This window comes from Geotrypetes seraphini, chromosome 7, assembly GCF_902459505.1.
Source record: "Geotrypetes seraphini chromosome 7, aGeoSer1.1, whole genome shotgun sequence".
Classification (NCBI taxonomy): Eukaryota; Metazoa; Chordata; class Amphibia; order Gymnophiona; family Dermophiidae; genus Geotrypetes; species Geotrypetes seraphini.
Genome location: NC_047090.1, coordinates 9,176,916 through 9,204,216, shown reverse-complemented (window position 1 = coordinate 9,204,216; position 27,301 = coordinate 9,176,916). Strand labels below are relative to the sequence as shown.

The following is a 27,301-nucleotide window of genomic DNA, read 5'->3' as shown; positions in this document are numbered from 1 at the left end:
ATTAGCCACCATTCACTTTTTTGATGTAAATTCTTACTCAGTTCTTATTAATGAATAACCAATAAAGCCTTGTACTTATCTGGGTCGATGGATACCATTGAATGCTAACGACCTTCTCAGGTATGGCCGAACCCCTATATTCACCGTGTTTGTGATGTAAGTGTTCATAAATCGTTATCTACGTGTATCCATGCTTTCCACTCAATAAGTCTTGGGAAAAAGCTGCACACACTGACTCTCTTGTATGCAGATCAACCTGATGTATTATTAATTCCGAACATCCTGGAAGCCCGCCTGGGTGCGCCCCACGGTTCTCAGAAACCACCCAGACCAAAAAATATCTTCTCTTTTCAAATACAGATTCCTTCAGGCTATTACATCCAGACCATGAATTCCAACTTGAATCTCGAGGGGTTTCTTTTGCCGATAGCAGCGATGAACGCAATAAGTATCGCGCCCTTATTGCTCCTTGCCCCTCTCCTGGAGGGCATCAGCGCGAGCCTGTTAGTGACGGGAAGAGGGAGGATGGTGCTCTCATCGTACATAAGTGAGTGAATTTCCTACTCCGCTGTTTTCATCTCACTCCCTATTTGAGGCGTTTAAATTCTCCAAATGCTCCAGATTAGTTGAAAGAACTGTAGATCCTGGCACAAACATTATTCTTATTGATTTAGACATTCATTTACAGTTAGATACCATTAAAGAAAAGGAAGCTACCGACCTTGGCTGCTGTTAAGAGGATTTACTTTATTCTTAAACCTAGTTATTAGTAACTAGTCTCCCCCCCCTTTTTTTTTTTTTTTTTACAAAGCTGCACTAGCGGCTGCCGCTGCAGTAACCGTCCCAAAGCCAAGGCCACAGAGATTTAAAGTGCTTCGGGACTTTTGCTGTGCGAAAGCCACTAGCAAGACTTTGTAAAAAAAAAAAAAAAAGATGGGGGCAGATCTTAATACATAAAATGGGACCTGTGGTAAAATAACCTGTCTTAATAGGAGTCCGCTTTGATCAGTTTCCCTCTTACTGCCTCCTTTACAAAGCCGCACTAGTGACTGCCGCACGACAACAGCCCCGAAGCCCTTTAAATCTCTATGGGCTTCGGGGCCGTTAGCGCAGGGATAAAAACATCCAATTGCCACTTTACACCATTTTTTTTATGTCTTTTGGTTTTGAAAATGAGCCCCATGGTGGTTTATTAATCTTCATATACCGCTTTTTACAAGCAGTGGCAAAGCAATTTACAAACAAAGTGCAAAGAAATAGAAAGGAACGACAAATTATGTATAGGAAAGAAAAGAAAAAGCAAGTTAAAGTTAAGAGTGTCTGATTATTATAACTCACCTTGGTCTCCCAATGAAAAGGTCTGAACCAACTATACACTCATAATAGTAATAATCAAGAAAATACTGGATGTTATCTTTGTTATTTTCCCTCCTGTGTTTGCCTAGTTGCTGGTCACATCTGCGCTTCCCTCTCGATGCTGGTGGCTGGCTGCTTTGAAATGCTCAGGAAGCATTTCTCCGTGGTGGAACAGACACTTTCTGGCAAGGTTCTTCTGGTTTCTTCCATGCCCTGCTACCATTTGGCACCTCAGTATGTCTTACTTGGTTTGGCGGAAGCACTGGTAACTCCTGCCTGTAAGAAGCTCTTTACTCTACTTCTCCCTTCCGAGAACAATTTGAATATCCTTGAATTATTATTGAATAGATATAATATCCTTACCATTGCTAAGAACAGCTCCTCTGTACTCGGCCCTATGGTTACTTGGTGAGAGGAAAAGTTCAAAGCTATGGTGAGCTAGGATGCAAATTAAAACACTTCTGCTATCTGGTGCCAAATCCCATTAAGAAACATAAGAATAGCCTTACTGGGTTCAAGTTTCAAGTTTATTAAAAAAAAAAATTTAAACCGCTTAATCAAATTTCTAAGCGGTGTACAGTATCAATAAAAGAGACAAAACATGTTAGAGTTAAAATATTAAACAAGACAATGTTATTTTAGTGGACGTTAACAGAGGACAAGTATACTAACTGCACACAATTGGGAAAAAGGGAATGAACTACAATGTTTAAATAAAGCACATTTAAGGATAAGAACAATAGGTAGGGAGAGGAAGTGTAGTTGATTTGGTCCTGAAAAGGACATTTTTATCGAATTAAAAAGTTTTGAGTTTCGCTTTAAATTGCTTTATTGAAGTTTCCAATCGCAAAAGGTAAGGCAATGAGTTCCATAGAGTAGGCGCAGTAATGGCAAAGTTATTAGATCTCAATGTGTTAATTAATTTTAAGGAGTCTGTCAATAAACTCTGGTTGATTGTATAAATGAGTAGTGAAGGTTAGTAGTAGAATTTTATAACTAATTCGATGTTCAACTGGTAACCAGTGGACATTGATTAAGAGGGGGGAAACATGATCGTATGGACCAATGGTCCATCAAGCCCAGAAGCCCATTCTCACAGTGGCCAATCTAGGTCCCTAGTACCTGGCTAAAACCCAAAGAGTAATAACATTCCGTACAGAATCCCAAAGAACAGCAAGATTCCAGAATCCCAAAAAATAACAAAATTACGGAATCCCAAAGAGTAGCCACATTCCATACAGAATCCCAAAGAATAGCAAGATTACAGAATTCCAGAGAGTTACAAGATTCTAGAATCCCAAATAGTAGCCACATTCCATGCTACTGATCCAGGGCAAGCAGTGGCTTCCCCCATGTCTGTCTCAATTACAGACTATGGACTTTTCCTCCAGGAACTTGTCCAAACCTTTCTTAAAACCAGCTACACTATCCACTCTTACCACATCCTCTGGCAACACATTCCAGAGCTTAACTATTCTCTGAGTGAAAAAAAAATTTCCACCTATTGGAAGTATTTCCCTGTAACTTCATCGAGTGTCCCCTAGTCTTTGTAATTTTTGACAGAGTGAAAAATCGATCCACTTGTACCCGTTCTACTCCACTCAGGATTTTGTAGACTTCAGTCATATCTCCCCTCAGCCATGTCTTTTCCAAGCTGAAGAGCCCTAACCGTTTTAGTCTTTCCTCATACGAGAGGAGTTCATCCCCTTTATCATCTTGGTCGCTCTTCCTTGAATCTTTTCTAGTTCCACTACATCTTTCTTGAAATAAGGAGACCAGAACTGAACGCAATATTCCAAGTAGTGTTGTACCATGGAGTGTCAGAGGCATTATGACATTCTTAGTCTTGTTAACCATCCCTTTTTTTAATAATTCCTAGCATCTTGTTTGCTTTTTTGGCTGAACCACACATTGGGCAGAAGATTTCATCGTATTGTCTACAGGGACATTCAGATCTTTTTCTTGGTCAGATCTTTTTTTAGGTCACTTAAAGTTAGGCGTCAGAATGATACACAAAGTCTCTATCGGCATTTATAATATAGTAGCGCAAGCCCATAATTTCACACCTAACACTTGAGTGAAATGGTGTGGTGGCCGTGTTAGTTCACTTTCTAAGGGAGTATAAAGAAATAAAACAAAAAACAAAGGAAATCAGGTGATACCTTTTTCATTGGACTAACTCAATGCATTTTATGATGAACTTTCGAAGATCTTCTATAGATCAGAAAAACCCCACTAAGACTGACACTAGCTTAATGGAAATTTTTTAAAAATATATATATCTAATCTAATCTAATCCTTAGGTTTGTATACCGCATCATCTCCACGTTCGTAGAGTTCGACGCGGTTTACAGTAAGAGAAATAGGAAGGAACTACCACAGAGGGTTAGAGGTAGAAGTGTGAAGAAAATTTACAGGACTTGGGATGCCAAGATATAAGAGTTTCCTTGATTCCTAAGTTGGAGGGAGACTTACATTTTTTGAGAAAAGCCAGGTTTTCAGATGTTTGCGGAAAACTTGGAGAGAGCTCAAGTTCCGAAGAGGGGAGGTAAGGTTGTTCCAGAGCTCAGTGATTTTGAAGGGGAGGGAGGTCCCTAGCTTTCCTGTGTGGGAAATGCCTTTTAGCGAGGGGAAGGATAGTTTTAATTTGTGGGAGGATCTGGTGGTATTAGGGTTTGAGGAATTCCAAGAAAGAGGGATAAAGGGAGGGAGGATACCATATAGGATTTTGAAAGTTATATATATATATATATATATACCACTTGGACAAGGTGTATTAAAATGGTTGCTGTAAATATGTCTAACTACTGTTCGTTAGGTGTGTACCTGCTATGACTCTGTAACCAACAGGTGTAAGTGTTGGATATGCTCCTGACCCACCCATCAGGTTCACGCCCCCTTGCAGCTGGGCATTATGGCTTTTGTAGCATTCAGACTAAGGATGCATTACTGCAAATTAGCGCCAATTAGTACTAATTAATAGCAAACCCACTACCTGTTCTTCTGATCCCATTCCCACAGCGCTATCTGTCCCACTTTCATCCCTCCTATCTCTCTCCACTGCAATTGTTCCCAAGGTCTTCAAACATGCTGTAGTTACGCGTCTCCTCAAAAAACCCTCACTAGACCCTATATCCCACTCCAATTATCACCCTATCTCCCTTCTCCCCTTCTTATCCAAGCTCAACATGCTGCTCACCGCCGCTACCTGGACTTCCTTTCTTCTCAAGATATTCTTGACCCACTTCAATAGGGCTTTCGTCCTCTCTATTCTCTGGAAACTGCCCTTGTTAAAGTCTCCAACGACTTGTTCCTGGCCAGATCCAAAGGCCTCTTCTCTATCCTCATCCTTCTCGATCTATCTGCTGCCTTTGATACTGTTGATCACCACCTACTCCTTCATACACTGTCCTCGCTGGGATTTTCTCCTGGTTTTCTTCCTATCTCTCCCACCGCACATTCAGTGTATGCAATGATGGATCCTCTAGCCCACTATCAATTGGTGTATTCCAAGGCTCCTTTTCTCCCTCTATACCCACTCCCTTGGTGCACCGATCTCCTCAAATAGTTTTCAGTATCACCTCTATGCTGATGATTTCCAGATCTACCTCTATGCACCAGATATTTCTTCAGGAATCCAGGCCCATGTCTCAGCCTGCCTGTCTGACATTGCTGCCTGGATGTCTCAAAGCCACCTAAAACTGAACATGGCTAAGACTGAGCTTCTAATCTTTCCACGTAAACTCATTTCCCCCCTCCACTGTTCTCTATTTCTGTAAAATGGAGGGTGTGATGTTGCTCTATTTTGGAGGGGGTGGGGACTGGGGAAGGGGGTATTTACTAGCAGTGTCTGAAATCTTTGTCGGTCTGTGGTGTCCTTCATGGTGCTTGTCGGTCTAACCTAGCTGTGTTCTCTCTCCCAAGGCTCAGTAATAACCTTCAGGTTCGTGCCAAGCAGAATCCGAGGCATCTCAATGCACTTCCTGACAATCTTTAACGGTGCTGGTTGTTTCATGGGAGCATTTATTGTCCAGGCAGTACATTTAATATCAGGAGGTAAGAACGCACTCCAACTGCAAATGGGTTTTAATCTTGCAGAATAATTTGATTTACAGGTAAAATATGGGCTGAGTAGAAGGAGACGGGTCTTTCTAATGTCCCATAACAGTCCTGTAATGGTTTAAAAAGACTTTAACTACTGAGAAAATGAAAAGCATTAAATCTAGGCTGGCCAAAGCTCTGCTTAGAGAGACAATTATCACAGTATCCTGTGACAAATCCTTCCCAAACTGATGGATGCCAGCCAGGTTTCATGAGCCCACATTGGAGCCCAAATGCTCCTCACCCGACAGAAAGCGTTCCCATGCCAGTCTTCTGAAACAAGTCCAAAATGCAGCACAAAAGTTCTGTCTCATTTTCTGTAGCCCCTCTGCCCTTCCATTAGTCATTTCTATTTCAACACAGTGGTTGTGCGGCTTAGTGAAACCAGTCAAGCTCATATCTTAAATTCACTTCTAGTTACAACGGTTGTTCAAACTTTCTCATCCATTCAGAACTTCAAGAGCCATGAAATACAGGCTGGACTTTTCTCTGTATCTGTAGGATGGTTAGTAGGGGGCTGATGCAACTGATTTTCCACAGTCACACGGTAACTAGTAACTGTGGGCTCAAGAGTCAGCGGGGGAAGCTGCAGGATAAAGTTCAGCACTGACCTTAACACCTACCAAGTTTATTTAAGCTTTGATATGCCACAAAACACAGAGTATCAATGCAGTTTACATCTAATATAATAATACGCTAGCCGCGCATGCGCACTTAGACCTGCGTGATCTGAAATCCATGATCTGTGAGATGTATGTCCGTGGCTTTGCAGGAGTGCGCATGCGCGAGTCCCCAGCCTTACTGCTTCCCAGTACTGCTTCGCATTGCTTTCCAGCCGCCAGCGTTGGACTCCCTGCTCTCCAGATCGCGGTGTACAGACCGGTAGGGCACTGGGAGCTAGGGAGAAAGCAAGGGCTCAGTTCATCTTCGCCGTAGTCTTTGCCCCTCCCCCCAATCCCTGTTGAGCCTCCCACCCGATTTTCTCTTCTGCAGTCTGGCCGGCTACCTTAGTCTCTTGCCGCCGCCGCCGCCACCCTCTTCCCTTCCCTTCCCGCGGTCGACAAACCTCTTGGCTCCAGCAGCAGCCGCAGCACAGTAAACACGCTGCTTTGCGGCCTCTACTGCCTTGATTTGCTCTTCCGTGTCGGCTGGAGGGCCCTCTGCGTTCTTGTTTTCGTCGGGGGACAGGTTCCTGAAGAAGGGCTCCTCCCCGAAACCAGCATGTTCCGGGGGGTCTGGCTGGCAGGGTTCATTTGGGAGTCGCTCAGGTATTATTGTTTGAGTTATACTTATTTACTCACTGGTTTATTGATTTATTGGATTATTTGGTGAAAGGTTGCTTTAATTTTCAGCACACTCAGGGTGCTCGATGATGGTGTGGGGGTGGGGGCTTACCGCCTTGACCCAGAAGTGAAGTGTCGGAGCTGGACTCCTATCGCTGATGGTTCACACTGAGAGCACCCTTTACATTGTTACAATCACACGACTTTGTTTGTGAGCTGTGAGTAAAGCTTAATTCCCTGAGCGTCCTCCGAATGAACCCTGATGTGACTTGGTTTGCCTCTTTGTGTTATTACTATATTAGGATTTTTGGCAAAATTGGAGTGTAATTGTTGTGTCTCACCTACATGAGGCAATAGCAGAAGTTTGTATTTTTTTTTTTGTGACTGGATTACTTGGAAGTATCTTGAGTCAACACTGAACCCTTTTAGACTATGTTGAAATTTTGCTGTACTTACAGGTGTTTGGTTTCCAGACGTCTTAGCAGAGGGTCATTTGCAAGGCTTCTTTTTCTTCCTGGCATCGCTGCTGGTTTTGAACACCTTGGCATTCTGGAGAGTTTCGCCCAGGTTTGTGCTGATTCATTCCTAATAATTATTTCGTCAGTCTTCAAATGGGGAAATTCCCTTGGAAATCGAGTTGGGGAAAAGTGTGTGCAAGAGTCTATTATGAATTGTGTTGGCACTTTTCCCACTCAGGCTTATTTGCACACAGTTTTAGAAATCCTCACATGCACTGTATATGCAGCAGCCGTGCCCAGGAACCCCTCTCTAAAATGCAGGTAAGTTATGCACACACTGTTTGGCAGACAGTTTTCACATACTATTTCTGCACTGTAAACCCTGTAAATTATAATAGGGCCTCTAACTTGAGCCTCAGAAATATACATAAGGTACACCTATAGTATAAAGGGTAGTTATTTACATACCACTCACACTTATACCTACCTGCTCTCTCTGCCTTTTCTGTGCGTATGTATAATGTCCATGGCTTAAGTCCCCACCTGGGACTTCCTGTCCTCATTAGGTGAAAACATGCACATATAACGCATGAATTCACTGCCTGCAGATACTTCAGGCTCCCACCTAGATCATTAACTCCCTGAGCCTACACATAAACAGTTGTACAATTCCTGCAGTTGGCCATGTGCCACATGGATGTAGAGAATGACACGGTGACAGAATTTGTTACCGTTCCTGTGGATAACCACAGGAAACCATTCCGTGTCATTCTTTAGTGTCTATCTCAACCTCAGTCCTTCTACACCAGCTTTCTTCAATGCAAGTCTTGAGGGTCAGTGGCTGGAAACCATCCTGTGTCATTCTTTAGTGTCTATCTCAACCTTGGTCCTTCTACACCAGCTTTCTTCAATGCAAGTCTTGAGGGTCAGTGGCTGGAAACCATCCTGTGTCATTCTTTAGTGTCTATCTCAACCTCGGTCCTTCTACACCAGCTTTCTTCAATGCAAGTCTTGAGGGTCAGTGGCTGGAAACCATCCTGTGTCATTCTTTAGTGTCTATCTCAACCTCAGTCCTTCTACTCCAACATTCTTCAATGCAAGGCATGAGGGTTAGAGGCTGGGCCCATAATGTGTGGGAGTGTGTGGCACAGTGGTTAGAGTCACAGCCTCAACACCCTGAGTTTATGGGTTCAAATCCCATGCTGCTCCATGTGATCCTGGGTAAATCACTCATTGCCTCAGGTGCTTCAGTGTGAGCCTGCCAAGACAGATAGGGAAAAATGCCTGAATGTACATACACCACTTATGTTATAAGTGGTATATAAAATTAACAAATACTCTGATTCTTCCCTCTCTCCTTAAAGAATGACACGGGGACAGATTCTCTCCCCTTGTCAATCTCTAATATGGACATTGCTGCTTATAGGTTCAAGGAGGCATTGTTCTTGAGCTGGGTCCCTTTATAAAGCAGGCTTTTAGATCAGTCCTAAAAATGTTAAGGTTCAAATGCAGAAATCTACCTCTGTTCCGAAGCTGTGTAAATACGATTTAGTGTATAAAATAGGTCTTTATACACTGAAAAATCTTTCGAAAACACCCTATAAACATAAATCCTCCTTTACGTGTGCTTCACACACCAGGTGATTGCTGGATAGTGAAATTCATTGGGTCATGCTTATGGATTTGTTTGCAACCCACATTGATCCTTTCTAATTTTGACCCAATGAATTCCACTACCCGGCAATCATCTGGTGTGTGAAGCACACGAAAAGGAGGATTTATGTTTATAGGGTGTTTTCGAAAGATTTTTCAGTGTATGAAACTTTTTGTATACACTAAATCGTATTTACACAGCTTCGGAACAGAGGTAGATTTCTGCATTTGAACCTTCACATTTTTAGGGCTGATCTAAAAGCCTGCTTTATAAAGGGACCCAGCTCATGAACGATGCCTCCTTGAACCTTAGACTTCCATGTCCTGTTTTAGAATTTTCTTCCCAGGGCTTACTTTATAAAGTTATTTTCACACACAACCAAGGTCTGTTATATTACAAAGAAAGATGAGCATATAATAATACAGAAACTATAATTATAGAATATGTACATAGATGGTATGAATAGATAAAATATACATATATTTAGCTCAAGTATTGTAACACCTTTACTAAAGCTCAAGCTAACAGCTCTGAACTGACTCCCCAGTCATTAGTAGCGGTTGAAGCTTCCAATAAACAATCTACTTTCCTTTACAGGAAGCACAATGTTTTGTTTTATTTCTATTACCAGACCGCTAATGTAATTGAGTATTTTGCAAGTGAATGGGTTTAGGAGCGAGCGTTGGAGGTGGTGCAACTTCTCACACCTAACCGCTGGGGCTATGCACTTAACTGTAGTATAGTCTATGAATGATGCCCATAAGTGGAAGCCCCGCCCAGACTCCACCCACCTGTCTGCTAAGAGGTTCTGTTGTGTATCGGGTCAACATTTTCAGCAGCACATTAAACCATCATATGTACTGTAATATTTTTTCTGCTGACATCGTCTGTTTCCTAAGTTTAGATTGATCTTATTGTAACTTCCTGGGGTGTATTTCTTCAGAAAACAGGTACATAAAATCCTAATAAATAAATGAAATGAATGACATAAGTTCTGCATGCATTTACATTATGGCACTTCGAAGCGATCCTCCCCTTTCTCTTCCCTTCCCTCTTTTTTTTACTTCGATATATTGTTTGCTTTCCAGCTCCCTTTACTCCCTATTGTTCCTCGTGATCTCTGCCTTTCCATGACTCCTTTTTTTTAAAAAAAATTTCTTTTCTCTTTTTAACTGATTTTATATGTTTTTTACCTTTTTATTTTTTAGTATATTACATTATTGTAAACCTTTTAGGTATTTCTTGATAAACGGTACTGTATATCAAGTGACAAGGAAACTTGGATTTCCAGCATTTGTGCACATATGAACGGATGTAGACTAGAGAGTTGCGCGGGGAAAGAAATCCCACTCATCCCCGCCCGTCTCTGCCAGGATCCTCTCCGTCCTCACCCATCCCCGTCAGGATCCTCTCCGTCCCCACCCGTTCCCGTCAGGATCCTCTCCGTCCTCACCCATCCCCGCAAGGAATTACCTCCATCCCCGCCCGTCCCCATAAAAAGCAGCAATTACTTCTGACAGGATCATCAATTCCACAGTTTCTTTTGTGTTTGCGCTGCTGTTTTCCTTGTGGAATCTCTTTGGTGGAACCCTTTTTTTGTTTTCTGTTCGGGTAATCTAATCTAATCTAATCTAATCTAATCTAAACCTTAGGTTTGTATACCGCATCATCTCTACATTCGTAAAGCTCGACACGGTTAACAAGAGTTAAGGTAGAAAGGAACTCCAATGGAGGGAAGAGGCAAAATGAGGAGAAAAATTTAGAGGACTAGAATGACCAGAGAGGGAGGAGAAGTTACATTTTTGAGAATAACCAGGTTTTCAGATGTTTACGGAAGAGTTGGAGGGGAGCTCAGATTAACCTATAAACCCCCTCTTTTACTATATGGACGAACCCTGCTTCCAAAGCCTTCCATCCCCGTGGGAGTCCCATAGGCCAGAGGGGGGGTCCCCGTAGGATTCCCCTGGGTTAGGGGGGATTCCCGCGATCCCCGTTCCCGTGCAGACCTCTAAGGTAGACAAAGATATATGCCAGAATTCTACACGTTTACGTATGTAATTGTTTCACCTGCCCCACAATGCCTGGTGGACTTATGGAAATCTTTTGGAGAGCCAGACCAGTGAATTTCACATGAATCAGAGGCAAACAATCTGGCCTTCCAGGCTGAACTTCAGCTCAGACTCATTCTTCGGCCACGGTGATTTCTATTTCTCTATTTCCAGGTACAATAATCTGGATGAACAGACTGAGCAAGGGGTTAAAGGAAGTCTGCTGGAGGAAAAACTGCTTCAGCATGAAAAATCTCTCAAGTTTTATGACAGTATCTGGGAAAGTTCTTCTACGTTCACTCCGCTAGACACAGCCCTATAGACCATCACCTAAGGTGGTGGCATTGGCACTGCCTGCTCATCACCCTTTCCACTAAGCCTGGCTAAGCCTACTTAGGCAAGGACTTAGCTTTACGGGCATTTCTCTAGTGGTGGAATGGAAACCCAGTTGCCAGCAGAAGGTACAGCAACCGGTTGTGATAAGTTGCCTCATGTTTGTACATAAAAAACATGACTTGGTAAATTCCTAGCAGCAGGGTTTATATTACATGAGCACTGCTGGCCCAAAGAAATCTGTATCATATAATAATACGAGAAACCGGTATATGTTGAAATCAGTTGTTTTAATAAGTATGAGTATGCCTCAGCCCCACCACTCCACCGCTGTGCTATAATAATAATAATAATAATAACAGTTTATATACCGCAATACCGTTAAGTTCTATGCAGTTTACAGAAGATTAGTGGGGTACAAGTTGAGTTGACGTACAAGTACTTAACTTGTATGCTTAGCTGTTATCAGCCAACGCCTGGGAGTTTAATCCAACATGTTTCGCACCAACAGGCGCTGTGTCAAGGGTCTCCCGAGGTCGCGCGTGTCATCCGACTCAGGTGGTATCCAGAGTAAGCTAAGCATACAAGTTAAGTACACTCACTATATTAAAGCTAGAAATAATTTTTAAAAATATTTAAAAGCATTTCAAATGAATAGCAGCACATAAAATATGGTTATGAGCAGCCAATGATGAAGGGCCACATAATTCTCTCCGCAGTCAAGAGATAGCACAGCGGTGGAGTGGTGGGGCTGAGGCATACTCATACTTATTAAAACAACTGATTTCAACATATACCGGTTTCTCGTATTATTATATGATACAGTGATATTTGATCCCGGTAGAACAACAGACATTAAAATAGCCATATTTTTCTGGAGGCCAAAGAAATCTGTGGCAGGTCACTGGGACATTAATACACATTTAGAGAAAGATAAAATTCTCCACGAATGCTTGTAACTTTTCAGCTGGGAATGAAGTACTCACAATGTGCATGAGTGGTATTTTGTGATGTCTTAAATTCTGAATTAAATGTTGTTGTTTTTTTTTAAATTGCTTTTCATATAATGTTTTGTAGCAGCCATATAACTTGATACAATATGAAATAAAAAAACAGAGCACATACCCTTAAAGAGAATAAAATGATCAAGAGATTCAACAAACAGTGGTGAGGATCCTGAATTAACGGAGACGCGAAGAAGATCTCAGTTCAGCTGCAGTTCATAGACTCGAAGCAGAGCAAGTCACGATAGCGTAATATCAGAACTGGCGAAGCAGCCCCGAAGGCTCAAGGCAAACAGAACACATAGGACTCAATGCTGTCAATTTGGGCACTAAAAAAAAAAAAAAAAGCACGCTCAGTGCTCTTCTGTAAATAGCGGTCACAGTTAGCGTAGGGTTACCAGATTTTCCCAAAGGAAAATCCGGACCCATGACCACAGCCCCAGGCTCTCATCCTCCTTGTCTCATCAGCTCGCAACCTTGAGATCATCTTTGACTCATCTCTTTCCTTCTCTTTGCATATCCAACAGAGTACCAAAACCTGTCATGTTATTCTCTTGCAACATCACTAAAATCTGGCCTTTTCTTTCTCAGCACATGCCAGAACCCTCATCCACGCTCTCATCACCTCTCGCCTGGATTACTGCAACGTACTTCTCACAGGTCTTCTGCTAAACCATCTCTCTGCCTTTCAATCTGTTCAAAATGCTGCTGCACGCCACATATTCCACTAGGGTTGTTATGCTCACAATACCCCTCTCCTCAAATCCCTTCACTGGCTCCCTGTCTGCTTCCACATATAATTGAAATTCCTCTTATTGACCTCCAAGTGTATTCACATTCCTCAGTACCTCTCCTCTCTTATCTCTCCCTATAATCCGCCCAGAACTCCATTCATCGCGTAAGTCCCTCTTGTCTGTACCCTCATGGCGTACCTAGCATATGTGACACCCGGGGCCCATCATTTTTTGGCATCACCACCCCCATCAGTACGAAAATCATGATTTTTAGTAACAAGCGAAACATCACACATGAAAAGGCAGCATCTTACATATTTCAGTGAGCAGTACATCAATACACCCATTGTAAAACTAAACAAGCCAAACCAGTACAGATCAATCCTACACCATCAATCCTAACAGAAAACCCTGTCTTTCGAACACACAGAACACAGAAAACACCTTCGCCTAGTATGGAACATGTCATCACAAACTAAACCCTCCCCCTTATACAAAACTGTAGTGTGAATTTTAGCCATGGTGGTAACAGCTCTGACGCTCATAGAATTCTGAGCATCAGACCTGCTACCACCACAGCTGGTGCTAAAAAACGCTCCACAGTTTTGTAAAAGGGGGGATAAAATAGAAATACATAGACAAAGGTTAAATTGAACCAGTAAGAAGCTGGACTCTGCATACAATGCAATACCACAGAAACAGTGACATATGTCTCCTAAAGCAATAAATAAATAGATAATTTTTGTTCTACCTTTGTCTTCTCTGGTTTCTGCTTTCCTCATCTTCTTGTTACTGTCTTTCTTCCATCCACTATCTGCCATCTCTCTGCCCCTCCCTATATGGCATCTTCTCTCCTTCTATGCCCCTTCCAGAAACTGTATGCCTCCCCCTTCCATCTCTCCTCTAGATCCCCCCCCTTTGGTCTGGCATCCATCATCTTCCCTCTGTTCCCTTATGGCATGGCATCTCTCTCCTTTCATCTCTCTTTCCCTACCCCCTATGGTTTTTAGCATTTCTCTCTTCTCATTTCCTCCGCTCAGATCTGATATCTCTGTCTCCTTCCCCATTCTCTGGCATCTCTCTGTTTTCCCTTTCCTTCTCTGGTCTTCCTTCTTTATTTTCTGCCTCCGTCTAAATTAAATTCATTTTTACTGTGCAGTCCTCAGTTTCCTTCTTTTCATTATGTCTACCCACTTAATGCCACCCCTTTCCTTCACCCCTCCACTATCTCACTAACTCTATCTTCTTCCCCCATCCAGCATATGTCCTTTTTCTTTATCCCTCCTTCCATCCAGTATGTGTTCTCTTTCTCCACTTCCATTCAGCATTTGCTCTCCCTTCTCCCCACTTCCATCATCTGACCTCTTCTTTCTCCCCTTTCTCCCCACTTCCATCATCTGCCCCCTTCTCTCAATCTCCCTTCCTCACCTTTCCGATTTTGGCAACAAGATCTGCAACGCCCCCCCCCCCTCCCTCCCCCCGGACAACAGGCCCGGTCCGACAAACCTCCCTGCCCTGTGGCCGGCAATGTCTAAACTGCCTTCTTACAGCAGCCGGAGTGTTGTAGTTGCATATGGCTGCCGTAAAGGTCGTCTCTGATGCAACTTCCGGTTGTGTCAGAGATGACATTTACGGCAGCCACACGCAGCTTCAACGCTCTAGCTCAGAGGTGCCCACACTTTTTGGGCTTGTGAGCTACTTTTAAAATGACCAAGTTAAAATGATCTACCAACAATAAAATTAAAAAAAAAACACAAAGCACACTGTACGCTGAGAAAATGTTAATTATCATTCCTATTCTGGGGTTTTTTCAAAGAAGTCAAGGCAGATGACTCCATGCACTGTTACCTCAGTAATAACCATACAAAAATAGACAAATATACCCCCTCTCTTTTTACTAAACCACAATAGCAGTTTTTAGCGCAGGGAGCTGCGCTGAATGCCCAGGGCTGCTCTCGACGCTCATAGGCTCCCTGCGCTAAAAACCGCTATTGCGGTTTAGTAAAAGGGGGCTATAGTGCAAAATATAGACAGCAGATATAAATTCAGACACATTTTGATCACTAAATTGAAAATAAAATCATTTTTCCTACCTTGTCTGGTGATTTCATGAGTCTCTGGTTGCACTTTCTTCTTCTGACTGTGCATCCAATCTTTCTTCCCTTCTTTCAGCCTGTATGCTTCCTCTCCTCCAGACCTCATTCCCTCCCCCAACTTTTTCTTCCTCTCTCCCTGCCTCCCTTTCTTTTTTCTCTCTTCATGCCCCCTTTCTTTTTTTCTGTTTCCCTTCTGTCTCCCTGCCTGCCCCCTTTCTTTCTTTCTCCCTGCCTGCCCTCCACCAAGCCACTGCTGCCACCATCGAGGAACAGGCCCCAAAGCCGCCGCCGCAGCCACCCCAAGCTCTCTCTGCTTCCCTGCGTCGGGCCGACCAGCATTCCTCTCCCTGATGTCAATTCTGCCGTCGGAGAGGAAGTTCTGCCCAGCCAGGCAGTGATTGGTTGGCCCAAACTTCCTCTCTGATGGCAGAATTGACATCGGGGAGAGGAAGGCTGATCGGCCTGGTAGATCGCCAAGGCAAAGTGAGTCTATCACGGAGCCCGGGATGGGCTCCGCGATCGACTCACTTTGCCTTGGCGATCGACCATTTTACGGACCTGGCCGGCTGTGCACCTCCCCTAAGGCTGCACCCGGGGCGGATCGCCCCCACCTTGGTACGACACTGTGTACCCTTCTCCTCTACTGCCAGCTGCCAACTCTCTCCCTTCTCCTTTGCTGCGTCTTATGCCTGAAACAATCTGCCTGACTCAGTGGTATTCAAATCCAAGCTGAAAGCCCACTTTTTGAAGCTGTGTTTAAGGCGTAACCCGACCCACTTGTAAAGCACCCATATCGGTTTGTCATTCCCTCCTTAGTCCCCTACCATTTCTGCCTCCTCATTCCCTTTGTAATTTCCAACCTGTGCAGCCTGTATAGATTCACCCTTTTGTCCTGTTTGTCTGTCATAATTAGACTGTAAGCTCTTTTGAGCAAGAACTGTCTCTGCATGTTTAATGTACAGTGTTGCATGTATCTTGGTAGCACCGTAGAAATAATAAACAGTAATAGTGGTACTTCATTCAATCAATTGAGTTTTAAACTATCACAAGAAATATCTGCCCCTTTCTGACTCCCACCATCACCATCACCGCTACAATTATTCTCTTCTATAAAGAAAACAACCAAAGAGCTCTACACAAGGCTTCTCCCTCTTTACCCATCCAATGTTAGATTTAATGCATAAAATTAGGGGAAACTTATGCTCCTAAATTGGCAGCTTAGAAAATTTACAGGGCTGAGTGTCTAAATTTATACTTAAACTGTCACTAACCACCTACATTCAAGGTGGGTTTAGGATGAGGAAAAACATTAGGAGCTTAGCCATGATTTTCAGCCATAAGGAGTTGCTCTTTAACCCGGTGCCTCCATGCCTTTCAAAAGGAACAGAAAACAATATTTTTTTTTCTCCAAAGCTATGGATGTGTGTCCTGTAGAGGTATTTGCTGAATGATGACTATGCTCTAGTAGAGAATGACATGGGGATAAATTTTCCCCCATCCCCGTGGCGACTCATTTTCCCATCCCATTACTGCAAGTTCTTTTTCTGTCCCTGCCCCATTCCTGCAAGCTCCATCCTCATCTGCACAAGCCCCAAACACTTTAACATCCTAAGTAGCAACATTCTAGAGCTCAGATTGTGATGTCATAATGCCTTATTCCACCAATGCCTAAGCTCCGTCCTCATCTGCACAAGCCTCAAACACTTTAGAATCCTAAGTGGCAACATTCTAGAGCTCAGATTGTGATGTCATAATGCCTCATTCCACCAATGCCTAAGCTCCGTCCTCATCTGCACAAGCCTCAAACACTTTAGAATCCTAAGTAGCAACATTCTAGAACTCAGATTGTGATGTCATAATGCCTCATTCCACCAATGCCTAAGCTCCATCCTCATCTGCACAAGCCTCAAACACTTTAAAATCCTATGTGTTCGAGGCTTGTGTGGTTAAGACAGAGATTACAGAAATGGGGGAATGACAGAGACAGTGACAAAACTCACGGGGATGGGACAGGGAAATTGAGTTCCTCTGGGGATAGAGAAAAATTTGTGCTCATGTCATTCTCTAGCTCAACAAAAAATTTTGATTGACTGTATCGTCTATGTCCTGATGTAATTTAATGTTTTATTATTATGTTTTATGTTATTGTATTCAAATTTATATTGAATGGGTTTGTTTTTTTTTACTGTAAGTCACTTAGAATTTGCAGTCTATAAGTGCTGATATAAATAAATAAAAGTATAGGTACCCTGAGACCATGTCGTAGGAGCTTGTTGTATTGGTGCTTAGGTTCCATTACAGAATACGAGCATAACCTGGTATCAGTCTGCCTAATATTTACATGTCCGCTGTTGCATCTATGCCAGCTACATGCGGCAAAGATAGGCACAACTGATAACACTGTGTAAGTAACCCACAGAAGTGGGAGAAAAGCTTTGCTCCTGTATATAGGGTTGCCAGACGTCCAGGAAAACCCAGACATATTCTCTTTTTAGAGGACTGTCTAGGTGTCCAGATGGACTTTCCAAAATCCGGCAGTTTGTCCGGGTTCTGTAAAGCCCCGACGAGCTCTGGCCACATCTGGAGGGCCACTGAGCCTGCGTGGATGATGTCACACACATCCGCGTATGCTCCAGGCCTTCCACGCGGCCAGTGCTTGTTGGGGAAGAAGAGAGGAGGCTTTGTGGAGGCGGGTCAAGGGGGGCAGGGCAGGGTTGGAAGCGCAACTGGGCGGGGCTGGAGGTAGAACAGAGCAGGGCCATATATCCGGGGTTTTGCAGCCCAAAATATGGTAACCCTACCTATGTATACTGCTTGCACATACACACCCTGTAAGCTGAGCAGGTATTTGCAGAACTGTATTCTGGTGGATAATTTTTTTTTAATGGAAGATAGGAAATGTAAGGTCACATTCAATGGGGGATAGTCAAAGGTGCAGAGATTGACTTGGGAGGTGCCACAATGCTCACCACCTTCTCCACTGTTATTTAATGCCCTTTGGGTAGGATTATGCTTGACTGGGAGCAGTGGCGTAGCGAGGATGAGAGGCGCCTGGGGAAGTGGCACCCCTCCCCCGCCCCCCCCCCCCGAAACCACATGCGTGTACCCACCGCTCCTTCCCCAATCCCGCCTGTTGTGCACGCCCCTCTTCCCTTCCCCCGTATCTCTAGTTGAAGATATAGCTCGCGGCGGTCAACAACGTGGTCCTCGCGACCCTGTCGGCTCTCCCTCTGTCACTTCCTATGCGTGGCACCCGGAAGTGACGTCAGCGGGAGAGCCAATGGGGGTCGCGAAGAACAGGTTGTTGACCACCATGAACAACAACTTCAACTAGAGGTACGGGGAAAGGGAAGGGGGCATGTTCGTGGAGGGGAGGAATAGGAAGAGGAGTAGGGGGTGCAGGTGCCCCCACCAACATGGCGCCCGGGTCAGACTGTCCCCCCTTACTATGCCACTGACTAGGAGGGTCTCCTTTTCTCATTGCCCTTAGATAGTGATGGTAATTTGCAAAAGGGACTAGTTTCTGCCTTATGAAGGGGATTAGGAATTGGATAATAGGTTGTGGGTTGGTGATATACTGTGGGATGGATTGCGGTTGAAGAAGTCCAGGGTTCCACACTCTGAACTGCATTTATTGTAAATGTTCCTTTATTTGCATAATCTCTGGCACAGCAAAGATTATAGTAATAAGTTTGTTTTTGTATTTATATCATTTTGTGTTTTGAAAAATCTTCAATAAAGACATATGGAAAAGAAAAAAAAAGGTTACAGCGTCAAGGCTTGTATATTTAAGCATTATGCTAATTATAGCAGAGCTATACCGTCACTATGGTCTGAAAGTCGCCATAAGATTTCATCAGACATTAGGTCTATTCTGTGTTTCAAATAATGTTATTCGGAGTAAAGGAACAGGAGGGAAATAAAATATCCATGCAGCCATTTGCATAACACATAATGTGCAGGCATTGATTAAAGCCTATATATATCACAACAGTGTTTGGTCAAATTGCTTAGAACTAAGGTCATTCATGTGCTGACTTTGCGTTCTTTCCCCCTTCATTCAATGCTTGGAGGGGCAGGAACAGGAACGACTACTCCTGTCACATCCTGTTCCACGGCTGTCATAGCCCAAGGCTCTGGAGAGGAGGTGTGTGGACTGCAGTCTGGAACTCCTTGGAAAGAATTCTCACCCAGTGAAGGTCCACTGTCCAATGCCTTTGCTGGCTGTGCTGTTTCAGCTCCTTGTTCCTTCTCGTCTGCAATTCCAGCAGGGAGCAGAGAAGGTCTGATAGAAGATAAAGCAGGTGCATGAGATCCTGAGGCAGGGACTGATCTTTCATGGAAGCACACTTTACAGACAGGATTTGTAGCAGAACAAACTTCCACATTAAAGCCTCTGCTTGGAAGATTGGTTTGTTCGTCCAGATTATCACAATGATCCACAGCCACTTTCCTAAATAATTCTGACCTTGAAGTGGAAGTCCACTTATCTTGTTCTTTCAATGCTTTTGGCTTCTGCAGGTAAAAGTCACCGAGGGTCTGAACAGCTGTGTCTTTATGAGCATGCCTCCTCGCTTGAGACGGATGATCTGGTGTTTTCAAGAGCATCTTTGTATTACTGCTTGTAAAGGGCTTCTGGAAGGAAGCCCTGTTTACTGAAGATACTCCAGTGGAAATAATGTGGCTAGACCGATAGCCGAAGGCTAAGTAAGAGGCTTGCTCTTGTTCTCTGGATGCATGCGATAAAACACTACAGGCCACTAAATTACACTGCCACGAAGGCTGAGTCAGTGGTGGAGCTGAGGGTTTGTCTAGAAGGCCCCTCAGCAGTGAGTGAGAAGCACCGAGCAAAGGGATTCCCTGGCTTCTTGTCTGCAGAGGTTTACAGAAGGGTCTGGTGGGGGAGAAGTTGTCCCCCTGAGAACTGTACCGTGTTTTTTCTTTTATCGAGCCTTTCTTGAAGACAATACCTTGGACTTCATTCTTTGGCATATATTTTGGCTTCCAGATCTCTTTTCCTTGGCATACGATATTCCTTTGACCCACTGAGACACCTACAACCTTTAGTTTATGCTTTGATGCTATTGTGAGCGGTGGAAACTCTATTGCTTTTGAAAATGTTCGCTCTTGCCTTGTAATTGTTTGATATTGCAAATTGTTGAAAGCGTTCCTTTGTCTTTGTTGCCAAGGGTGAATGCTGCATGCTGTGATTTTCTCTGTAATTGTATTTTGAACTGAATTAGGCCTTTTGACATGCACTGAATTTTTATGATGAGGTTTCTTCACCTATAAATGAACAGAGATAGCTGAGTAATAGATGTGTTTACCTGGCTTTACCTCACTTTTATCTACAGACAGTAGACAATGAAACAAATAAAATGAGAATCTCCAGCAATCAATTCCTAGAACATCCCGGGCAGAGGGGAGGAAGAAGGACCCCCCTCCCCCCTCCTGAAAAGCCATCAATGTAAAATGTCTATTATCAGTTAATTGCCTGTAACCCAAGTTAAGCACAGGGAGTCTAAGGTGAGGAATTATCTTAAATAGAATCTGTAAAAAGGCCATCACTTTTAAAAATGCAATTTAAAATAATATGTAAAAAAAAAAAAAAAACCAAAACACTCAATTGAATATTTAAAACTCAAGAAAGACCAATAAACATCCGAGTTAATGAAAGTGGCTTCGTGAATGGTATGGGCAGCTCCAGTGACAGATGGACACAATTGCTTTAGCAGCGATTTTCATATTGGGGAGATAAAACAAAACTACATTTCTAGTTTCAGGTATCAGAGTTCTTTTCCTCCTAGCCTGAGACGCTGGACAATGAAAATAGTGACTTGGGGTGAGCTACTGATTTCACCAGCAGCTAAACAAATAGTGCACCTCGCTGCTAGGTGGACCTGAAGGGAAAGTGGAGGGGCCCAGGCCAGCCCAGTCCTACCCTAAGAACATAAGAGTTGCCATACTGGGACAGACCGAAGGTCCCTCAAGCCCAGTATCTGTTTCCAACAGTGGCCAACCCAGGTCACAAGTACCAGATAGAAACCCAAAGAGTAGCAACATTCCAGAGTTCAGATTGTGATGTCATAATGCCTCATTCCACCAGTGCCTAAGAGCCAACCTCATCAGTGATGTCACAATGGCTCAATTATGCTTGGGTTACTAATATATCTAAAATGGTGGAAGTGGGTCAATAAATAATAAATAAATATAAATACTCCACTTTCTGGGTTAAGAACATAAGAACATAAGAAGTTGCCTCCGCTGAGGCAGACCCTAGGTCCATCCTGCTCAGCGGTCCGCTCCCGCGGCGGCCCATCAGGCCCATTTCCTGAGCAATGGTCTATACCTATCTATACCCCTCAATCCCTTTTTCTTCTAGGAATCTATCCAAACCTTCTTTGAAACCATTTAATGTTTTCTTGTCTACAACAGCCTCTGGAAGCGCGTTCCATGTATCCACCACCCTCTGAGTGAAAAAGAACTTCCTAGCGTTTGTTCTAAACCTGTCCCCTTTCAATTTCTCCGAGTGCCCCCTTGTACTTGTGGCGCCCCTTAATTTGAAAAATCTGTCCCTGTCTACTTTTTCTATGCCCTTCAGGATCTTGAAGGTTTCTATCATGTCTCCTCTAAGTCTTCGCTTCTCCAGGGAGAAAAGTCCCAACTGCTTCAATCTTTCGGTATATGGAAGTTTTTCCATTCCCTTTATCAGTCTAGTTGCTCTTCTTTGTACTCCCTCAAGTACCGCCATGTCTTTCTTGAGGTACGGCGACCAGTACTGGACGCAGTACTCCAGGTGCGGCCGCACCATTGCACGATATAGCGGCATGATGACTTCTTTCGTCCTGGTTGTAATACCCTTCTTAATGATACCCAACATTCTGTTTGCTTTCCTTGAGGCCGTGGCGCATTGTGCTGATGCCTTCAGTGTTGCATCTACCATCACTCCCAGGTCTCTCTCCAGGTTGCTGACCCCTAGTGATGTTCCCCCCATTTTGTATGTGAACATTATCTCAACGGAAGAAAAGGCTCAGGTTTTATCTTGGTAGAGCATAAATGCTCAGACCTCTTCTTGCATTAAAACTGAGTCATGGTAATGACACATTCTCCTCGGAAGTTTTTGCCAATGATGTGGGTGGAGGAGGTCTGAGCATTTATGCTCTACCAAGATAAAAACCTGAGACTTTCCTTCCGTTGAGATAGTGTTCTCAACTCAGAAAGTGGAGTATTTATATTTATTTATTATCAATTATGCTTGGCTCACATAAGAATTGATGTACTGGGACAGATCAAAGGTCCATCAAGCCCAGTGTCTTGTTTCCAAGTACCTAGTTAGATCCCAAGTAGTAAAGCAGATTTAATGCTGCTTATCCTAGCAATAAGCAGTGAATTTCTCCAAGTCATCTCAATGCCTTATGGACTTCTCTTTTAGGAAATTATCCAAACCCTTGGCTACATCCTGTCCTAACAGTAAAAATTAGGGATAACTGCTTAACTATTTCTCCATGGACAAGCAGGATGAGTCAGCCACATATGAGTGACATCATCCGACGATACCATGTGTGGCTGACTTATCCTGCTGTCCATGGAGAACGCCTGTTACAAGTAAGTAACTACACTTTCCCGACCTAAGCATGCCCTCTGTGGTATCTCACTTTCTAGGAACTTCAGTTTAGATGCCTAGAGAGAGAGGTTCTTACATTTAGATGGCAGCCTTCATCAGTGTTCAAAGAATCTAATTCAAAAGGGCTCCAAAATTGAACCTTTTGAAAATGAACTCATGATAGCATTACACCCTCTGATATTTGGCCGTGGCAGTCAGTGTTTGATTTAAATGCCAGCCACTGCATTGTATTTATATCTGATAATTAGTGCAGGTACTTGTCTCTGGCTAGTGCCAAATATCAAACCGATACCCAGGATAGAAGGAGTCCTAATCTTATGAAGGTACTGGGTAGCCACTGTGTTTATGTTAAGAAGAGCAACACAGCAAATTTTAAACAAGCATAAACCTAGGTGGGCTTTGGGCAGTCTCAAGGGCATGAACATCTTGCAGTGATAATCAAACATTTTGCAAGACATCCTGGACGTTTGGAACTAGACCTGTTTAGAAAAGTCTAAGTGCCACAAAGGTGCCCAAACTGACCACATGATCACTGCATGCATCAGGGTAAGACACCCCCACACTCCCCCAGTGCTCACAGACCCCTTCACACCCACAAAGGTCAGAATACAAATGTACATACCTGTCTCCAGAGCATCAGCACCTGGTATAGGAAAGTCTAGTAGAGCTGCACACAGGTGTCTTAAGTAGCCTAGTGAACCATAGAGAGGAGGACTTAAGCCCATTAGCCACTCTAACTACTACATTTATGGTAAAACGTGTTAGCCCACCCAAATCCTACAATACTGCCATATAGGTGTCACCTGCAGCCATAATTGCTGTTGGGGTGGTATTCAGGAGGGAATAGTAGGGTTTGAGGGGCTCACCCTAAATTATAAGGGGGTTATGGTGAGATATACAGCTAGCACCCTTTATGTGAAGTTCACAGCAGTGCTCTCGAAGGTGTCCCATTGCTCAGGATGTCTATGTGGCCAGTCTAATACTATGCTGGCCCCACCCACATCCACATGGTCAGGATTAGGACGTTTTCAACCTGGATGTTTTTTGATCGAAAATGGGGTACAAAGTTAGACATTCCTGTGGCCAAGACATCTAAGTAGACTACTACTACTACTACAATTAATTATTTCTATAGCGCTACCAGACGCACGCAGCGCTGCACAGAGTCACAAAGAGTAAGGAAAGAGCTTATAATCTAAACAGGCAAGACAGACAAACAGGATGTTATGGATACAGTTAAGGGGAAGGGTTAATCAGCAGGCTGGGTTGGAGGGCAGACGGGAGTACAGGACAATCAAGCCATTGTGACATCACTAATGAGGTTGGCTCTTATTGGTGGAATGAGGCATTATGACATCAGAGGAGCAGGGTTAAGGATTGAAGGCTATATCAAAAAGGTGGGTTTTCAGCCTGCTTTTAAGCAAGGGAAGGGAAGGGGCCTGATGGACAAACTCGGGTAATTTATTCCAGGCATAGGGGGCAGCTAGATGAAAGGAACAAAATCTTGAATTGACAGTGGAAGAGAAGGGTACAGCTATGAGCGGCTTATCTGAGGAACGAAGTTCTCTGGGAGGTGTATAAGGAGAGAGATTGAGAATGAACCCACTTGTAGATCAGCAATAGGAGCTTGAACTGTATGCGATGGCGGATAGGGAACCAGTGAAGTGATTTAAGGAGAGGGGTGACATGAGCCTAGCGAGGTTGGTAGAAGATGAGTCGCGCAGCAGAGTTTTGCACAGATTGCAAGGGGGAGAGGCGACATTGAGGGATACCAGTTAGGAGTAGATTGCAGTAATCTAAGCGTGAGGTTACGAGAGCTTGGATAAGGGTCCAGGTAGTGTGCTCAGAGAGGAAGGGGCAAATTTCGGTGATATTGAAGAGATAGAAGCGACAGGTCTTAGCAGCTTGTTGGACATATGTAGAAAATGAGAGGTCAGAATCGAAGACGACTTCAAGGTTCCAAACAGAGGAGACTGGAACAATGATAGTGTTATTTACCGATATGGAGAAAGGAGGAGGAGGAGCCGGGGGTTTAGTAGGAAAGAGGAGCAGCTCAGTCATGGATATATTTAGTTTCAGATGATAGCAGGACATCCAGGCAGCAATGTCAGCCAAATAAGCAAAGACTTTTTCTTGGACTTTAGGTGAAATTTCAGGTGTAGAGAGGTAGATCTGGGAGTCATCAGCATAAAGGTGATACTGGAAGCCATGGGAGGAGATCAGGGAAGAGGTGTGTAGAGAGAGGAGAGAAGAGAAGAGGTCCTAAGACAGAACCCTGGGGTACACCAACCGCTAGCGGGGTAGCAGAAGAAGAGGACCCACCAACACATACACTAAAGGTTCTTTGGGAAAGGTAGGAGGCAAACTAGGAGAGGACAGATTCACGGAATCCACAAGAGGACAGCTTATCAAGGAGTAAGCTGTGATTTACAGTATCAAAGGCAGCAGACAGGTCAAGAAGGATAAGGATAGAATAAAGGCCCTTAGATCTGGCTATGAACAAGTCACTGCAGACCTTAGTGAGGGCAGTCTCTGTGGAATATTAGGAGCGAATGCCAGATTGTAGAGGATTGAGAATCTGTCGAGTTGAAAGGAAGTCCAGGCAGCAACGGAGAACAGCACGCTCGAGTATCTTGGATAGGAACAGTAGGGAGACAGGGCAATAGTTGGACGGGCAGGAGGGGTCCAGCAAGGGTTTTTTGAGAAGCAGCTTAACCACCGCATGTTTGAAGGCAGCAGGGACAGTTGCAGTGGAAAGAGATAGATTGAGAATATGGCATATGGAAGGAATAATGTGAGATGGGGTCGAGTAGAGGGGTGGGCTTGGCTAAAGACAGAAGTTTGGCAGTTTCTTCCTCTGTGATTACAGAGAAGGCAGAAGTCAGCAGTAGTTAACAGAGGGAAAAGGCGGGACCAGACAGGAGAAGCTTCCTGAGCTGTTTGGGTGAAGGATGAAGGGGAGGTGCGAGGCTGAAGTTCAGGAGATTGGATAGTAGGTAGGGGAGAAGGATGTGACTTTGTAGTGAACTCAAGGGCGATCTTGCAGACCTTGTCATGGAAGTAATCAGCCATAATCTGGGGAGAGAGAGAGAAGGAGAGGTCGGAAGTGGGGGCGCTTTGAGGAGGGAGTTAAGCATGGCAAAGAGATGACGAGGGTTGGAAGAAAGGGAGTTAGTTCGTTGGATGACATCATCGCTTCGTACCCGCACATGCGCGGATGCTCTACTACGTGAAGGCCAAAGTGCCAGGTTTTGACAAGCTGTCCAGACCCCCAGACATGTCCTCAAAAGGAGGACATGTCTGGGGAACCCTACTTTGACCTAGTTCTTTAAACAACGCTGGCCATATGGATGTGTTGTCCATGTACATTCTGGGCCGCTGCCAGGATTAGACCAAATAATTCCATTGTGCCATGGCCAATTAGAAAGACACCGATTTTTCGGTTGCTGACAGCAAGCCATTCTGGATGTGTCATGAGAAATCCGCTAGCGGTGGAGCTCTAGTATCTTTTCTATACCAAGTGTAACAGACTTGTGCTTTTATGCAACAGTTTCGTGGATGCTACTCTTCAAAAGGGTATTTTTATGTCTCTCTTTCTCCATAGAAAAAGTTGGAAAACAGCTCAGTTTAGTGCTTTCTATTTTCAGCTGTAGCTCAAGTCAAGTTCCCTCCGGTGCAATAACAACTTTGATTTCTACCTTTTCCAGTGGCATTGCAGCTTCTCTCCTGTTCAGTCTTTGTTTGTCCATCTTTCAGTGAGTTTCATTCATCCCATGCACACCTAAAGAAGAGAAAAAGATGCAGCATCTTCCTAGTAATTAAAGGGGTAATTCAATAAAGCTCACCAAATATTAGATGCCCCAAATCTGGGTGCTGAGATAATATTCTGTAATGGCATCTGGGCACCAAGATTCTCTTATAGAATAGAGTCTAATTTAACATTTGGTTGTCAACAATTACACATTATAATCTCTGTGACATTAAATTCTTCCCTGGACAAGTCATACTCTATTCTCATGCCGAGGCATAAGAGGCCGCTGCCTGCTACTTTCTGCACACACCGAGGGGTATAATCAAAAGAAACGTCCAAGTCCGTTTTGGATGTAGGGCATTAGTTGCCCAAAGTCGGCAGCAGGAAAAGGTCCATTCTCAAAAATACATCTACTTTTTTTCCCCAAAAATCATCTACCTGTATGTCCAGGCGTCTAATCATCCAGACCGCCACTATGTCCAAGTCCCAAACGCCCAGAACAAGACCTTTTAGACGTGGGATGGCCAGTCACTTCATTACAGTAAGGACTCTGTGTTGAAAGGGGGTACTATCGTCCTCAGATATAATAAAAGTAAATAGTTCATAGTTCACTTTTATTTGATATGCCACAAATCTAAGCAGTGGGGCTAGATAGACTATGAGGAATTAAATTATGCATCCCTTAGGTAGACTTTACTTATGAAATCCATACAAAGGTTTTCCAGTACTAGCTGATTCTCTCAGAGCTTCCTCGTTCCTCCTCTTCTCGTGACCTTGTCAAGCAAACTAATCAGATTCATGGAGGTCTCTCCCATTGCCAGCTGGTTTTAGTCGCAGGATCAATCTGGAGCAAACCCAA

At 43.8% G+C, this 27,301-nt stretch overlaps 2 protein-coding genes across 3 annotated transcripts in view; one reads left to right on the top strand and one right to left on the bottom strand.

Annotated features, from left to right (window-relative positions):
• The window catches only part of SLC15A5 (solute carrier family 15 member 5), a 29,897-nt gene extending 18,675 nt beyond the window's left edge, over window positions 1–11,222 (top strand). The window contains exons 5-9 of the mRNA XM_033951759.1: window positions 361–547; window positions 1,446–1,634; window positions 5,281–5,412; window positions 7,199–7,307; window positions 11,075–11,222. Coding sequence (XP_033807650.1) covers window positions 361–547; window positions 1,446–1,634; window positions 5,281–5,412; window positions 7,199–7,307; window positions 11,075–11,222 — 765 coding nt within the window. The remainder of the gene's footprint in view (window positions 1–360; window positions 548–1,445; window positions 1,635–5,280; window positions 5,413–7,198; window positions 7,308–11,074) is intronic.
• A 7,569-nt stretch (window positions 11,223–18,791) lies between these two features.
• LOC117364377 lies at window positions 18,792–26,458 on the bottom strand. Of its 2 annotated transcripts, none has more exons than XM_033953514.1 (2): window positions 26,390–26,458; window positions 18,792–20,353 (listed from the first exon to the last, which is right to left on the bottom strand). In XM_033953514.1, the coding sequence occupies exons 1-2, from the start codon at window positions 26,438–26,440 to the stop codon at window positions 19,124–19,126; spliced, it is 1,281 nt and encodes a 426-aa protein (XP_033809405.1). In that variant the 5' UTR covers window positions 26,441–26,458; the 3' UTR covers window positions 18,792–19,123. The 2 variants fall into 2 exon arrangements, with proteins under 2 accessions (XP_033809405.1, XP_033809406.1); XM_033953515.1 differs by lacking the exon at window positions 26,390–26,458 and adding an exon at window positions 23,314–23,347.
• Window positions 26,459–27,301: the final 843 nt, after the last annotated feature.